Source organism: Rhinopithecus bieti, unplaced genomic scaffold (assembly GCF_001698545.2).
Source record: "Rhinopithecus bieti isolate Rb0 unplaced genomic scaffold, ASM169854v2 scaffold_12928, whole genome shotgun sequence".
NCBI classification, from domain to species: Eukaryota; Metazoa; Chordata; class Mammalia; order Primates; family Cercopithecidae; genus Rhinopithecus; species Rhinopithecus bieti.
In genome coordinates this window covers 2,879,825-2,897,228 of record NW_016807614.1, presented here as the reverse complement: position 1 = coordinate 2,897,228, position 17,404 = coordinate 2,879,825, and the positions used below count along the sequence as shown (strand labels likewise).

The following is a 17,404-nucleotide window of genomic DNA, read 5'->3' as shown; positions in this document are numbered from 1 at the left end:
GGAAGGGGAACATCACACACCGGAGCCTATTATGGGGAGGGGGAAGGGGAGAGGGATTGCATTCTGAGTTTTACCTGATGTAAATGATGAGTTGATGGGTGCTGATGAGTTGATGGGTGCAGCACACCAACATGGCACAAGTATACATATGTAACAAACCTGCACGTTATGCACATGTACCCTAGAACTTAAAGTATAATAATAATTAAAAAAAAAGAATGTTGAATATTGTCCCCCAATCTCTTCTGGCTTGTAGGGTTTCCAGTGAAAGGTCTTCTGTTAGTTTGATGGGCTTCCCTTTATAGGTGACCTGGCCTTTCCCTCTGACGGCCCTTAACATTTTTTCCTTCATTTCGACCTTGGAGAATCTGATGATTATGTGTGTTGGGGTTGATCTTCTCATGGAGTATCTTACTGGGTTTCTCTGGATTTCATAAATTTGAATATTGGCCTGTCTTGCTAAGTTGGGGATATTCGCCTGGATAATATCCTGAAGTGTGTTTTCCAAGTTGGTTCTGTTCTCCTCATCTCTTTCAGGTACTTCAATCAGTCATAGCTTCAGTCTTTTAACATAATCCCATAGTTCTTTGAGGTTTTGTTCACTCCTTTCTTTTTTCTCTAATCTTGTCTGCCCACCCTATTTCAGCAAGATAGTTTTCAAGCTCTGCTATCTTTCTTCCACTTGGTCTATTTGGCTATTAATATTTGTGTTTGCATTTTGAAGTTCTTGTGTTATGTTTTTCAGCTTGATCAGGTCGTTTATGTTTCTCTCTCAACTGGTTATTCTGGTTAACAGCTCCTATAGTGTTTTATCATGGTTCTTAGCTTCTTTGCAATGAGTTAGAACATACTCCTTTATCTCAGCAAAATTTGTTATTACCCATCTTCTGAAGCCCACTTCTGTCAATTCATCCATCTCAGCCTCAGCCGAGTTCTGTGCCCTTGTTTTAGATGTGTTGTGGTCATTTCGAGAAGAAGCACTCTGACTTTTTGAGTTTTCAGCCTTTTTGAATTGATTCTTTCTCATCTTCATGGATTTATCTACCTTTGATCTTTGAGGTTGCTGACCTTTTGATGGGGTTTTGTGGGGTCTTTTCGTTGTTGTTGTTGTTACTTTCTGTTTGTTTTTCTTTTAGCAGTCAGGTCCCTCTTCCATAGGGCTGTTGTGGTTTGCTGGGAGTCCACTTCAGACCCTATTTGCCCGGGCCCCTCCTGCCCTGGAGGTATCACCAGTGGAGGCTGCAGAACAGCAATGATGGCAGCCTGCTTCTTCCTCTGGGAGCTCTGTCCCAGAGGGGCACCACACCAATTCCAGCTGGAACTCTCCTGTATGAGGTGTCTGGAGACCCCTGTTGGGAGGTCTCACCCAGCCAGGAGGAGCAGGGTCAGGCACCTGCTTAAATAAGCAGTCTGGCTACCCCTTGGTGGAGTATGTGTGCTGTACTGGGGGGAATCTCCCTTGTTCAGGCTGCCCTGACTCTCTAGAGCCAGTAGGCAGAAAAGACTACGACCATTGATGCATAATACTGCAACTTCCCCTCCTCCTAGGGGCTCTTCTCATCCCCTGGCTGGGGATGCTGAAATTCCTACAGGGAGGCCCCACCTGGTGAGGAGGAGTGGATTGGGGTCCCACATAAAGAAGCAGTCTGACCACGAATTGATCCAGCCACTATGCTGCACGGTGGGGAATTGCTCCCATCCAAACTGCCCAGTTTCCCTGGCACCAGTAGCGGGGAAAAATGGCCAACTGGTGCTGCAGTGATGGTGGCCTCTCCTTCCCAACCCCAGAACTTGATGTTCTTAGGTGGTCTCCAGCCTGCTGTACTGGCTGGCGGGGATTCCAAGCCAGTGAGGTTTAGCTTGTGGGGTTCCATGGGAGTGGAGCCCACTAAGTGAGGCCATTTGACTCTCCAGCTTCAGCCCCCTTCCCATGAGAGTGGACAGATCTGCCTCACCAGAGTTCCCAGAGCTGGAGTATGCAAAAACGCTTGTGTCTCAGTGCCTGCTGCCTGAGCAGCCACTGTGAGTCTGCACAGCTCTGTGCTTGGGACTGAAGTCTCTTGTGGCGTGGGCTCACGAGGGGACCTCCTGATTTGCAGTTGCAAGGATCTGTGGGAAAAGCATGGTTTTCAGGGAGGGATAGCACAATCCCTCACTTCCTTGGCTAGGGGAGGGAACTCCTTTTACCCTGTGAAGCTCCCAGGTGGGCCCTCCCTCCACCTACTTTTCCTCACTCCCCATGGATTGCGCTGACCACCTAGTCGGTACCAATGACAGAACTTTGGTACCTCAATTGAAGATGCAGAATTCACTCTCCATTTTCTTCTTCTTAGTGGGAGCGACAGAGCAGAGCTGTTTCTATTCAGCCATTTTGACAGCTGCCCCATGGATTTTTCATATAGAGATATGTACGTTAACTTACTGAAATCAGTGATTCATCCAACTTGGTGTTGTCTTCTTGACATTTCATGGCATCATGTGATGGCTGCCCTCTGTGAACTATCTCCCTAACTTTTGAGTATACTTTTGAAAATCTCTAATTCACTTAACCATAAGTTAATAGCCTAATGATTTATAAAGTTACCAAAACTCTTCTCCAACTCTTATTTTAGTCTAAGAAGCATTTCAGGGCAAAAATGTCTATAGTATTACATTATATTTTGTTTGGTTTCAAATAATATATTATTTTGTTGGCAAATAATAATACATTTGTATAGTGTTTGACATTTTACCAAACACTTTCATATAATTTGTTTCACACAGTTTATTCTTTTGACTACTGTGTTAAGTAGGTTTCTTATAATCAAGAATGAGAAAAGTGAAGCTTAGGGAGGCTGAGGCGGGTGGATCACGAGGTCAGGAGATTGAGACCACCCTGGCTAACACAGTGAAACCCCATCTCTACTAAAGATACAAAATACTATCCAGGTGTGGTGGCATGCGCCTGTAGTCCCAGCTACTTGGGAGGCTGAGGCAGAAGAATCGTTTGAATCTGGGAGGCAGAGATTGCAGTGAGCAGAGATCGTGCCACTGTACTCCAAACTGGGCAACAGAGCGAGACTCTGTCTAAAAAAAAAAAAAAGTCAGACTCCAAGTTCAGGGATTATTATTATTTTTTTAACTATGTTATAGCTTATTAGTGTAGTTGAAAAATTGATCTTATACCATAATCACAAGTTAATATAATTAGTATACATATATTTAATACAAATATGCATGGTATAGAAGTAGACCACAAGGATATTAAAGTCTAGCTGGAAAAATAAGCCATTTACATAAAAATGTAACTAATATACCAAAAGATCAAATGAGTGCTTACACGTTTATTATTTTAGGAGTTCAGGTAAAGGTGAGAGTTTTAGGGAAAAATGGAGGAAGGCTTTGAAGGAAGAGTTAACATTTAGGTAGGTAGAGGGAACAGTTAGACATGTGAACTAAAATTTGGATGAGTTCAGTGATAGAAACATTTGAAAGTCATTGTCATAGAACTGATAGCTGAAAAAGATGATTTGAATAAATGGAGAAATATTTTATTGATGGATTTCACATATTTTACTAAAGTCACTTCTCAAAATTAATTTATATATGTAATTCAATTCCTAAAGGAGTGTGTTTTTTGAGGGGGAGGTTTTGGAGGGGAGGATTGGCATTATCATTTAGAAGCTCTTTCAGAAAAATAAGGAAGAAAGAATAAGTTGAAGTTAGAAAGGATGTGGTAAAATGACTATTTTCTTTCCTTATTTGGCAATGTATCTCAAAGGCCTTGAAACCGTGCACCCCATTTAACTTTGGAAATTTATGTTAAGAAAAAACCATTAGTGAACAGATACATGTTTAAGAAAATTTATCATCAGGATTCTACTTATGATAACAAACTTTGATTTAGAAAGATAGGATTTTTTAATGCAGTGGAATACTATGCAGTCATTTAAAATGGTGCTGGTAGAATAGTGTGTTGAAAGGGAAAATGGTCAGGATACCTTGCTAAGTGAAACAAAGTTTGCCATTAAAGAGTTTTAGTTAAATACCACTAAAATATAAAAATGCTGTAAGGACACATACCAAGAATGTTATCAAGGATTTTTTTGGATGATGAAGTTTGGAATGATTCCTCCCCTGAGTATTTAAGGTGAATTGCACTGTGCTGTATCATCTTTAAATTAACAATGTCAGGTATCTATACTAATGTTTTGAACTGTAGTTTATTATTTACAACATGACTGTAGCTAAACTGAAAATATTTTCTATTTTATCTCGATAGAGGTTAACAAACTTGCAAAGGCCTTAGACAAAGTTACCAATGAAAAACTTGATGCTGATGATGTAAATTCTGTACTGAAAGGCCTGGGGATTTATTTTCCAGAGGAAGAATTACAGGAAGTGCTTGGATCCATTTGTGTTGATAGTATGTATTTTCTTTTCTGAGTCATTTCTTTATTTAAAGAAAATTTTGAAGGGTTTTCTGGCAAAACCAGAAAGCCTGCTGGACGAATTCTAAAAGAGCTGTAACACTTCTGAGTCATTTATTAAACACAAAAAGCTTGTGTTTACTTTGACTCAGAATCCAAAGAGCTTAAGGGATTAGGAATCAAATGCAATGAGTTCGTCAACACTAGATTTTCCCTTTTAGGGCTGAATGAGAATTTGTTCTGGATTATCTTAATATTGAGTATCCTAGGAAAATATAATCTTCCTCTCTCTATCCTATTTGTTTGTCAGAAGCTGTGAAGCTGTCTCAAGCCCATGAAACAAAGACCTAATCCTTAGTGTGCTGATGCACACAACCAGTTGGGTTTCCCTAGAATTCTCAATGGGCTGTGCTGGAGTTTTTAGAATCCTGCCAATGGAATGTTTAGTTTACATGCAGAGTCTTGGGATGCTCTTTTTCTTCTTAAGTCCCAAGCATATGCCTGATAGAAAGCCAAAGATTGCACACTTCCTTTACTAATATATCTTTGCTCATAAGCATAGTCTTCTTTAGATATTATGGTTGAGTTTGATTTATAAGACTTATTTTCTGGCGGATAAATTGTCTTCCATGAAAATATAGGCACTTATAGGACTTGCGATACTGAAAAATTAAGATAATATAAAATGGGAGAGGAAACATACCAAAACAGTTGTCCCAATTGGTTAAGGTGTGTGTAAAATCCACAAAATGCTCATTGACACTACAACAAAAATGACCACAAGAGTCATAATCATATTCCTTTTCATAGTTATTCTGAGGTATGTATAGCAGAATCAGAGTTAGAAAACATTTTAGTCTTAAAGATTAAGTAGGCATGGATATCTTCTAACACCATTGCTTGGTATCTTTTGACCAAATGTTATTCATCCCTTTATGTTCCATTTTCAGAAGAGGGGAAAGTGAACTTAAAAGATTGCCTGAGTCAGTTGATGCAAACGCCGTATTTTACTAAAGGTTCAAGTGAGTGAGAATTTTTAACGATAAAAAGTTTGAATGGAATTGTTTGGTGTTAATTATATTCATTTATGCAGTTTTCTAATGCTGTAAAGAAAGACATATGTGTGTGTGTGTATGCCTAAATATGTAAATATGCACACACACATAAATAAATGTACATCGGATCAAGAATCAATAGGGGATTCTAGTCCTGATGTTTTCCAACTGATATTTTCTAGAATTGTAGTATATTTGTTCGTCACTCAAAAAGAGTAAATAGACAAAATTTATCTAGATGATTCATCCTAGTGTCCAAGTTTGTGATCCAAGATGACTACTGTCAGTTGGAAATATCTACTATTTTACCAAAATTCTGTGGGAATAAGATCAGTGTTCCTTCTTTTTCTCTATCCTATTATCTCTTTATTAAAATGAGATTTTGTCATGAGACAATTCACTGTTGAAACCTTTAGAAACATATAGGAACATTTTGAAACATATACACTTCCTTTATGGTATTCTTCCACTACTCCACTACCAGTCCATAAGGGATTGTGTGTAATCTGTTTTTAATATATTTAATTAACCAGCATCCTCAACGTAAAAAAAGTCTGTGGAACTTCTGGGTCTCCTCAAAGTTTAGGCTAATTTAATTAGTAAATTCACAACTATTTTGGATTTCCTGAGTCTCCTTGGAGCAGCCAGTATTTTTGAGAAGAGTTTAAATGCTTAATGTTTTCTAAACTTTTTCTAAATGTTTTCTAAATTGAAACCAAACTGAATTCAAAAGACCCAATTTAGGGAGCTACAAAATGAAATTATTTAGGATGGCAAAGTGGTAAGTATTTCAATAGATGAAATAGTTTTTCTTTAATCCTTGGTTTTGTAATTGACACCTGTAAGACTCTCCTAGATAGGCCATTCATAAGTTTAAACTCATACAGGGTAAATGTTTTTGATATAATGATGTTCATCATAATACAATGCTTAACATTTTTTTTTTGCTTGGAAGAATAATTTATCCATGGTACTTTCCAAATTAAATATTACCGTTTTTTGTTAGTTATATATTAGTGCCAAGCTTTCCATTATGGGGAGACATTTTTGTGTATATGTGTTGATGCATGCAAGTGATTGCTAAATGAAAAAAATTCATTGATGACAGTAATATTAAATGATGACCATTTATCCAATTTTAGGCAAAAAAATTAATTTATGGTTAGTTGTCATATCTTTAATCGAATTCTCAGCCTCAAATATGATAGAGAAGAGACTAAGCAGATGTTCTGAGTTTTCTTTTTATGTAATCATTTTTAAATCTCAGATTTAAATATCTGCAATGACTTGGTTAACATCATGGTTAAACATTCTGCCTATAACATCAGATACCCTGGATTTCAGACTTGATTTCACATCTAGTATCTCTGGGTTCTTGGACAGAAGAGCCTCTCTAAGGCTAGGTTTTCTTATCTCTTAAATAAGGAAAATATTGGTACTGACTCCACAGAGCTTTTGTGGGATTAAATGAGATGAAATACATGTAATCTCTGAGATGAGCTTGCTTGTGTCTAGCAAGCTCAGACAGTACTCGATGGGCAGTAGTAGCAGTAGTTATTACTATCATTCAGGATCTACTAATAATATTTGAGTGTTTAAAAAAATTTTTGTATTGTGTTTTTTTTCCAAATAGAAACAGAAGGCTCCTTGAAAGTGCTGGCCTCCATTAAGAAAAATGTGGCAAACCCTGATGACCTAGACTTCATGTTGAAAAATGTAGGAGTTCCATTACCCCAAGATGTGATTCAAAGAGCACTGAAGAATGTGGCTCCCAGGGGTCAGTATTTAATGTATTTCTAGGTATCCTTTATCTTAGTTAACATGAATCAGTTTGAATGTTTCAAGAATTCTTAAGAGACTTTTCTGCTTCATAGATTATCCAAGGCTTAAAATACCTACTGTTCATCTGGGTTCTAGTTATTGTCGTCTGTGTTCTAGTAATCTTCAGTAACAGCATAAAGTGGGAAATCTATAGAGGATGAGTATATGTGTGCGTGTCTGAATGATATGTATGCACCTGTCTTTTTGACTGAATATATATCTCAGTTTCAAAGCCATATCTATACATTATTTCTCAATATAGCAATTATATTATAGTTGTCTGTTTCTTATATGTGATTATTTACTTTTTCCATGTCCTTTGGCTTGCATTTTTCTTTCAGAGGATGGGACAGTGAATTTACAAGAGTTTATGAGCAATTTGGTCAATTCAGGATTTTCATCTCTTCCTGAAAGTAAGAATTTTCAGTTGAATGGAGATATATAATGACATGTGCTATAGATCTCTTGGAAAAACCCCAGATAGGCTTTTGAGATGGTTTTAAACTTATTTAACACTAGTATCATTTTCTAATGCCTTTACATGTCTAATGGGTAGCACAACTGGAAAAGACTATAATCTAGGCTGGGCGTGGTGGCTCACGCCTGTAATCCCAGCACTTTGGGAGGCTGAGGCATTTGAGACTAGCCTGGCCAACATGGTGGAAACTTGTCTGTACTAAAAAAAAAGTACAAAAATTAGCCAGGCATGGCGGTGTGTGCGTGTAGTCCCAGTTACTCTGGAGGCTGAGGCACGAGAATCACTTGAAACTGGGAGGTGGAGGTTGCAGTGAGCTGAACTCATGCCACTGCACTCTCACCTGGGTGACAGGACCCTGCTCCAAAAAAAAAAAAAAAAAAAAAAAAGAAAAGACAAGGAAAAGAAAAGACTATAATCTTTAGGAAAATGTTTTATCTTCTGCCTAATGTAAGCTACCAAGGAGTTTTTAGTCTTTTTTAAAATTTTATTTATTTATTTATTTTGGTATTCACCATCTTTTTTTTTTAACTTTTATTTTAGGTTCAGGGGTACGTATGCAGTTTTGCTATGTAGGTAAATTACGTGTCATAGGGGTTGGGGTTTGGTGTACAAATTATTTCATCTCCCATGTAATAAGCATAGTACCTGATAGATAGTTTTCAATCCTCAACCTCCTCCAATCCTCCACCCTCAAGTAGGCCCTGGTAACTGTCATTTCTTTCTTTGCATCCATATGTACTCAATGTTTAGCTTCCACTTTTAAGTTAGAATATATGTTCCCAGTCTACCACTGAGGGGCATTTAGGTTGATTCCATGCCTTTGCTATTGTGAATAGCACTGTGATGAACACACACATGCATCTGTTTTTATGGTAGAACAATTATATTTCTTTGGGTATCTACCCAATAATGAGATTGCTGGGTCAAATGGTAATTCTGTTTTAGGTTCTTTGAGAAATCCCCAAACTGCTTCCCACAGTGGTTAAGCTAGTTTACATTCTCATTGGCAGTGTATAAGTGTTCCCTTTTCTACACAACCTTGCCAGCATCTGCTATTTTTGACTTCTTAATAATAGTCATTCTGATTGGTATGAGATAGTATCTCACTGTGGCTTTGATTTGCATTTCTCTAATGATTAGTGATATTGAGCATTTTTTCATATGCTTGTTGGCTGCATAAATATCTTGTTTTGAAAAATATCTGTTCATGTCATTTTCCCACTTTTTATTTATTTTTAATTTTTTAATATTTTTTTGTGAATACATAGTAGGTGTATATATTTATGGGGTATATGAGATGTTTTGATACAGGCAGGCAGTGTGAAGTAATCACATCATGGAAAATGGGGTATCCTCAAACATTTATCTTTGTGTTACAAACAATCTAATTCCACTCTTTTAGTTATTTAAAAATGTATACAATTAAGTTATTATTGACTTTAGTCACCCTGTTTTGCTATCAAGTAGTAGGTCTTATTCATTCAATTTTTTGGTAGCCATTAGCCATCCCTACTCCCAACCCTGCCACTACCCTACCCAACCTCTGGTAACCATCTTTCTACTTTCTGTGCCCATGAGTTCAATTGTTATAATTTTAGATCCCACAAATAAGCAAGAATATGTGATGTTTGTCTTTATGTGCCTGGCTTATTTCACTTAACATAATGACCTCCGACTTCATCCATGTTATTGCAAATGACAGGATCTCATTCTTTTTAACAGCTGAATAATACTCCATGTGTATAAGTACTACATTTTCTTTATCTATTCATCTGTTGGTGGACACTTAGGTTACTTCCAAATGTCAGATATTGTGAGCAGTGCTGCCACAAACATGGGAATGCAGATATCTCTTCAATATACTGATTTCCTTTCTTTTGGATATATACCCATTAGTGGGATTGCTAGATCGTATGGTAGCTCAATTTTTAGTTTTTTAAGGAATCTCCCAACTGTTCTCCATAGTGGTTGTACTAATTTACATTCCCACCAACAGTGTACAAGTGTTCTCTTTTTGCCAGCCTTTGTTATTTCTTGTCTTTTAGATATAAGCCATTTTAGCTGGGGTAAGATGATAACTCATTGTAGTTTTGATTTGCATTTCTGTGATGATCAATGATGTAGAGCACTTTTTCATATGCCTGTTTGCATTTGTATGTCTTCTCTTGAGAAATGTCTATTCAAATCTTTTGTCCATTTTTTTGATTGGATTATTTAGGTTTTTTTTTTTTCCTATAGAGTTGTTAGGAAACTCCTTATATATTCTGGTTATTAATCTCTTGTCAGAGGGATAGTTTGCAAATATTTTCTCCTGTTCTGTGGATTGTCTTTTCACTTTGTTGTTTCATTTCTATGCAGAAGCTTTTAAACTTGATGTGATCCCATTTGTCCATTTTTACTTTGATTTCCTGTGCTTGTGGGATTTGCTCAAGAACATTTTGCCCAGATGAGTGTTCTGGAGATTTTTCCTACTGTTTTCTTGTAGTAGCTTGATGGTTTGAAGTCTTAGAATTAAGTCTTTAATCCATTTTGATTTGATTTTTGTATATGGCAAGAGATAGGATCCTAGTTTTATTCTTCTGTGTGTAGATACCCAATTTTCCCAGCACCATTTATTGAGGAGACTGTCTTTACCTCAGTGTATGTTCTTGGCACCTTTGTCAAAAATGAGTTCACTGTAGCTGTGAAGATTTGTTTCTGGGTTCTGTGTTCTGCTCCATTGGTCTATGTGTTCATTTTCATGTGCCAATACCATTCTATTTTGGTTACTATAGCTCTGTAGTATAATTTGAAATCAGGTAATGTGTTTCTTCCAGGTTTGTTCTTTTTGCTTGGATTAGCTCTTTGGCTATTCTGGGTATTTGTGGTTCCATATACATTTTAGATTCTTTTTTTTCTATTTCTGTGATGAATGTCGTTGGCATTTTGATAGGGATTGCATTGAATCTGTAGATTCCTTTGGGTAGTATAGACATTTTAACAATATTGATTCTTCTAATTCATGAACATGAAATATCTTTCCAGTCTTTGGTGTCCTCCTTAATTTTTTTCATCAATGTTTTAGAGTTTTTATTATAGAGGTGTATCACATCTTTGGTTAGTTCCTAAGTATTAACTTTTATGTATGGCTATTGTAAGTGGAATTACATGTTTTATTTCTTTTTCACATTGTTCGCTGTTGATATATAGAAATGCTGCTGAATTTTATATGTTAGTTTTGTATCTTGTGACTTTACAGAATTTATCAATTCTAATAGTATTTTGGTGGAGTCTTTAGGTTTTTCCAAATATAAGATCATATCTGCAAACAAGGATAATTTGACTTCTTCCCAGTTTGGATGTCATTTATTTCTTTCTCTCATCTGATTGCTGAAGCTAAGACTTCTGGTACTATGCTGAATATAGTGATGACAATAGGCATCTTTGTCATGTACTAGATCTTAAAGGAAAAGCTTTCAGTTTTTCTCCATTCAGTATGATACTAACTATGGGTCTCTTGTATATGGCTTGTATTATGTTGAAATATGTTCCTTTTATACCAAGCTTTTTTAGGGTTTTTATCATGAAGGAATGTTGAATTTTATCAAATGCTTTTTCAGCATCAGTTGAAATTATCAGATGGTTTTTATCCTTCATTCTGTTGATATGATGAATCACATTAATTGAGTTGCATATGTTGGACCATTCTTGCATGCCAGGAATCAATCCCACTTGGTCATGATGAATGAGCTTTCTAATGTATTGTTGAATTTGGTTTGCTAGTATTTTGTTGAGGATTTTTGCATCAACAATCATCAGAGATACTGGCTTGTAGTTTTCTTTCTTTCTTTTTTTTTTTTTGTGTGTGTGGTTTTGTCTGGTTTTGGTATCAGGGTAATTCTGGCCTTGTAGAATGAGTTTGGAAGTATTCCCTCATCCTTATTTTTCAGAATAGTTTCAGTAGGATTGGCATTATTTCTTCCGTAAATGTTTGGTAGAATTAAGCAGTGAAGTCATCAGATTCTGGGCTTTTCTTTGCTGGGAGACTTTTTGTTAGGTCTTCAGTCTTGTTACCTGTTAATGATCTCTTCAGATTTTGGAGTTCTTCCTGGTTCAATTTTAGTAGATATTATGTGCTTAGAAATTGTTCATTTCTTCTAGGCTTTCCAATTTATTGACATATAGTTGGTCATAGTAGCCTCTAATGATTCTTTGAATTTCTGCAGCATAAATTGTAATGTCTCCTCTTTCTTTTCTGATTTTGTTTGTATCTTCCATTTTTTTCTTAGTTAGTCTGGATAAAGGTTGTCAGTTTTGTTTTAACTTTTCAAAATACCAGCTTTTTGTTTCATTGATCTTTTGTATTTTTTCTTTATTTTAATTTCATTTGTTTCTGTTCTGATCTTTATTATTTCTTTTCTACTATTTTTTTGGGTTTTTCTCTGGCTTCTCCAGTCCTTTAAGATGCTTTGTTAGATTGTTTATTTGAAGTTTTTTTGTACTGACAAATTCTCATGTAGGTACTTGTGGCTATTAACTTGCATCTTAGGGCTGCTTTTGCTGTATCCCATGGGTTGTGGTATGTTGTGTTTCCTTTATCATTTGTTTCAAGAAATTTTTAAATTTTCTTCTTAATGCCTTCATTGACCCACTAGTCATGTAGGAGCATACTGTTTAATTTCCATGTATTTGTGTTGCTTCCAGAATTTCTCTTGTTATTAATTTCTAGTTTTATTCCATTGCTATCAGAGAAGCTGTTGGATATTATTTCAATTTTTTTCTTTTTTTTTGACCTGGAGTTTCACTCTGTTTCCCAGGCTGGAGTGCAATGGTGTGATCTCAGCTCATTGCAACCTCCACCTCCCGGGTTCAAGTGATTCTCCTGCCTCAGCCTCCCAAGTAGCTGGGATTACAGGCACCTGCCACTATGCCCAGCTAATCTTTTGTATTTTTAGTAGAGATGGGGTTTTGCCATGTTGGTCAGGCTGGTCTTGAGCTCCTGACCTCAAGTGATCCACCTGCCTTGGCCTCCCAAAGTGCTGGGATTACAGATGTGAGCCACTGTACCCAGCCTTCAATTTTTTTTTTTAATGTTTTAAGATTTGTTTTGTGACCTAACATGTGGTCTAACCTTGAGAATGATACATATGCTGAGGAAAAGAATGTGTATTCTGCAGCCATTGGGTGAAATGTTCTGTAAATATCTATTAGATTCTTTTGGTCTATAGTGCAGATTAAGGCTGATGTTTCTTTGTTAATTTTCTGTCTGAAAGACTTCTCCAGTGCTGAAAGTGTTGAAGTCTGCAACTACTATTGTATTGGAGTCCATTTCTCTGTTTATACATCTGTGTGCTTTATACATCTGGGTGCTCCAGTACTAGGTGCATATGCATTTAAGATTGTTATATCTTCTTACTGACTTGACCCATTTATAATTATAAAATGACCTACTTTGCCTGTTCTTATAGCTTTTGTCTTGATATCTACTTATTCGGATGTAAGTCTGGCAAGTCCTGCTCTTTTTGGGTTTCCATTGACATGGAATATCTTTTTTCCACTGCTTTATTTTTAGTCTATGTGTGTCTTTATTGGTGAAATGTATTTCTTGTAGGCAGCAGATCAGTAGGTCTTGTTTCTTCATCAATTCAGCCACTCTGTGTCTTGATTGAAGAGTTTAGTCTATTTACATTCAGTGTTATTATTGATAAGTAAGGACTTACTCCTGCCATTTTGTTACTTATTTTCTGGTTGTTTTGTGTTTTTTATCTTCTTTCTTTTCTTCCTGTCTTCTTTTAGTGAAGGTGATTTTCTCTGGTGATATGATTTAGTTTCTTGCTTTTAATTTTTTGTGTATGCATTGTATATTTTTTGGTTTGAGGTTACCATGAGGCTTGCAAATACTATCTTATAGCACAGTATTTTAAACTGATAACAACACTGTTTGCCTACACAAACAAATAAGGGAAAAGAAAACTAATTTTAAAAGTATTCCTTCACTTCATCCCCCTTTTTAATGTGTTGCTTTTTTCTATTTATATCTTATTGTACTGTTTATGTCTTGAAAAGTTACTGCTGTTCTTATTTTTGATTGAATCATTGTTTTGTCTTTCTCCTTAGGATAAGAGTAGTTTACACACCACAGTTGCAGTGTTATAATATTTTGTGTTTTTCTGTGTATTTACTATTACCAGTGAAATTTGTACCTTCATGTGATTACTTATTGCTCATTAATGTCCTTTTCTTTCTGATTGAAGCACTCCCTTTAGCATTTCATGTAGGATAGGTCTGGTATTGACAAAATCTCTCAGCTTTGTTTGTCTAGGAAAGTCTTTATTTTTAATTTGTGTTTGAAGAATATTTTCACTGGATATTCTATTCTAGGGTAAAACTTTTTTTCCTTCAGCACTGTAAATATGTCATGCCACTCTCTCCTGGCCTGTAAGGTTTCACTGAAAAGTCTACTGCCAAACATATTGGAGCTCCATTGTATGTTATTTGTTTCTTTCTTTCTTGTGGCTTTAAGGATTCTTTCTTTATCCTTGACCTTTGGAAGTTTGATTAAGTGACTTGAAGTAGTGAAGTAATAGCCACAAGGGTTAAATCTGCTTGGTGTTCTAGAACATTCTGGTACTTGGATATTGATATCTTTCTTTATGTTTAGAAAGTTCTCTGTTATTATCCCTTTGAATAAACTTTCTATCACTATCTTTTTCTCTATTGCCTCTTTAAGGCCAATTACTTGTAGATTTGTCATTTTGAAGCTATTGTCTAGATCTTGTAGGCACGTTTCATTGTTTTTTATTCTTTTTTCTTTTGTCTCCTCTGACTGTATGCTTTCAAATAGACCATCTTTAAGCTCACTAATTCTTTATTCTGTTTGATCAATTCAGCTATTAAAAAGACTCTGATGTATTCTTCTGTATGCCAATTGCATTTTCAGCTCCAGAATTTCTGCCCAATTGTTTTAATGATTTCAGTGTCTTGGTTAAATTTATCTAGTAGAATTCTGAATTCCTTCTCTGCATTATATTAAATTTCTTTTAGTTTCCTCAACACAGCTATTTTGAATTCTGTGTCTGAAAGGTCACATATCTCTGTTTCTCCAGGATTGGTCCTTGATAGCTTATTCATTTGGCAAGGTCATGTTATTTTGAATGTTGTTAATGCTAGTAGATGTTGTTTAGTGTCTGGGCATTGAAGAATTAGGTATTTACTGTAGTCTTCACTGTCTGGGCTTGTTTGTACCTGTCCTTCTTGGGAAGGTCTTCCAGCTATTTAAAAGGACTTGATTGTTGTGATCTAAGCTGTATCTGCTTTAGGGAGCATTGCAAGCCCAGTAATGGTGTGATTCTTGCAGACTTGTAGAGCCCTGATGGTCTTAGATAAGATTCAGGACAATTCTTTGGTTTACCAGGTAAACTCTTATTCTGTTCTCTTACTTTCTTCCAAACAAACAGAGTCTCTACCTTTGTTCTAAGCCACCTAAAGCTGGGGGTGGAGTGATACAAGCACCCCTGTGGCCGCTAGCATATGACTGTGCTGTGTCAGACCTAAAGCCAGTGTAGCACTGAGTCTCACCCAAGGCCTTCTGTAGCCTACTTCCTGGCTATTGCATATGTTCTCTGAAGGATGTGGGGCTTTGCAATCAGCAGGTGGCAAAGGCCTGTATCTTTTCCTTCAGGGTGATGAGTTTCCCCAGGCCCCAGGTAGGTCCAGAGGTGCCATCTGCAAGTCAGGGACTATGTGGTGTTCTTTTGTACTGTGGCTGAGTTGGCACTCAAACCAAAAGAAGTCCTTCTGCCTCTTCCTTTGCCTTTTCAAAAGCTGAAGAGCCTCACCCTATAGCCACTGCCACCACAGGCTATGAGAAGTACTGTCAGACTACTGCCAAGGGCTCTTCAGTCACTTTGTGTTGAATGCTGCCTGGCCTGGGACTCATTCTTCAGAGCAGTGGGTTTTCTTCTGGCCCAGGGCAGGTCTAGAGATGCCATCTAAGAGTCAAATCCTGGAATTGGGACCCCAAGAGCCTGCTTGGTGCTCTGTTCCTCTGTGGCCATCCTGGTACCTAAGGTGCAAGACAAAATTTCCTTTACTTTTCCTTCTGCTTTTCTCAAGCAGAAGGAGTTTCACCTGATAGCCACCACAACTGGTAATGTGCTGAGTCTCACCTGAATCCAGCAATTCTCAGAGGCTCATCCAAGTCTCTTGATGTAGTACCTGGGTTTTGCTCCTGGTTATTTGGGGTCCAAGGGCTTTTCACTTAGAAGGTGATGAATGCTGCCAGCACTGGTCTTTCCCTTCAAGGCTGCGGCTTCCCTTCTCATTGATGGTGTGTCTAGAAAAGTTGTGTGAGAGCTAGAGCCTGTAACAGAGGACTTAAAATTCTGACTGGTGCCCTATCCCACTGTGGCTCACCTCCTATCAAAGATGCAAAACAAAGTCCTGCTTCTCTTCCCTATCCTGTCTTCAAGTGGAAGGACGGAGCCTCTTTTGGAGCCACAAGCTGTGCGGCCTGGGGTTAGAGGAGAGGTGATGCAAGCACTCTCTTAGCTACTCCAGCTGGTGTCTCAGTAGGTCATGTGCCCCACGCCACCCCCCACCAGTCCACTGTCTCTGGGCCCAGTACAGCACTGGGACTCACCTATGAGTTGCAGTCCTTATGGCCTAGACTGCCTTTCAAGCTTACTTAGAGTAAGTGTTACTTGGCACTGAACACTTTAGCCCGCAGTGACAAGGCATGCAAGAACTCATTTTGACCACTGAGATCAGCGATTCCCTTCTGGCCAGGACTACTTTAAATGCTCGCTCCTTGGGTGGGCATCAGCTGAGTTTGGTCTGGTTTTCCTTTCTGCTGTAACAGAACAGTGCTGAGTTTAGTGATTCACAATTGCTATGTTCTATCCCTTTCACTGTTGCCGGGGGTTGAGTAGGGGTGGCATCGGGGATTCAAGACTGCTTTTACTCTCTTCAGTGCCTCTTTCAGCAATGCAGAGTTAAAATTAGGTACTGTGAGGACTCACCTGATTTTCAGTTCTTATGAAGGTGTTTTATTCCTGTGTAGACAGTTAAATTGGTGTCCTTACAGGGGGGTGATTGGTGGAGCCTTCTAGTACATCATTTTGCTATACCTTGTATATCCTTTTGCCCACTTTTAATTTATTATTATACTTTAAGTTCTAGGGTACATGTGCACAATGTGCGGGTTTGTTACATATGTATACATGTGCCATGTTGGTGTGCTGCACCCATTAACTCGTCATTTACATTAGGTTTATCTCCTAATGCTATCCCTCCCCTCTACCCCCTCCCCACAATAGGACCCGGTGTGTGAGGTTCCCCTTCCTGTGTCCAAGTGATCTCATTGTTCAATTCCCACCTATGAGTGAGAACATGCGGTGTTTGGTCTTCTGTTCTTGCAATAGTTTGCTGAGAATGATGGTTTCCAGCTGCATCCATGTCCCTACAAAGGACACGAACTCATCCTTTTTTATGGCTGCATAGTATTCCATGGTGTGTATGTGCCACATTTTCTTAATCCAGTCTGTCACTGATGGACATTTGGGTTGATTCCAAGTCTTTGCTATTGTGAATAGTGCCGCAATAAACATACATGTGCATGTGTCTTTATAGCAGCATGATTTATAATCCTTTGGGTATATACC

At 37.6% G+C, this 17,404-nt stretch overlaps 1 protein-coding gene across 1 annotated transcript in view; it reads left to right on the top strand.

Moving 5' to 3' along the window:
- Window positions 1-4,166: 4,166 nt before the first annotated feature.
- Window positions 4,167-17,404, top strand: part of LOC108536244 (EF-hand calcium-binding domain-containing protein 13-like) — a 192,365-nt gene continuing 179,127 nt past the window's right edge. The window contains exons 1-4 of the mRNA XM_017882831.1: window positions 4,167-4,173; window positions 4,262-4,405; window positions 7,098-7,241; window positions 7,627-7,698. Of these exons, the coding sequence (XP_017738320.1) occupies window positions 4,167-4,173; window positions 4,262-4,405; window positions 7,098-7,241; window positions 7,627-7,698 (367 nt within the window). The remainder of the gene's footprint in view (window positions 4,174-4,261; window positions 4,406-7,097; window positions 7,242-7,626; window positions 7,699-17,404) is intronic.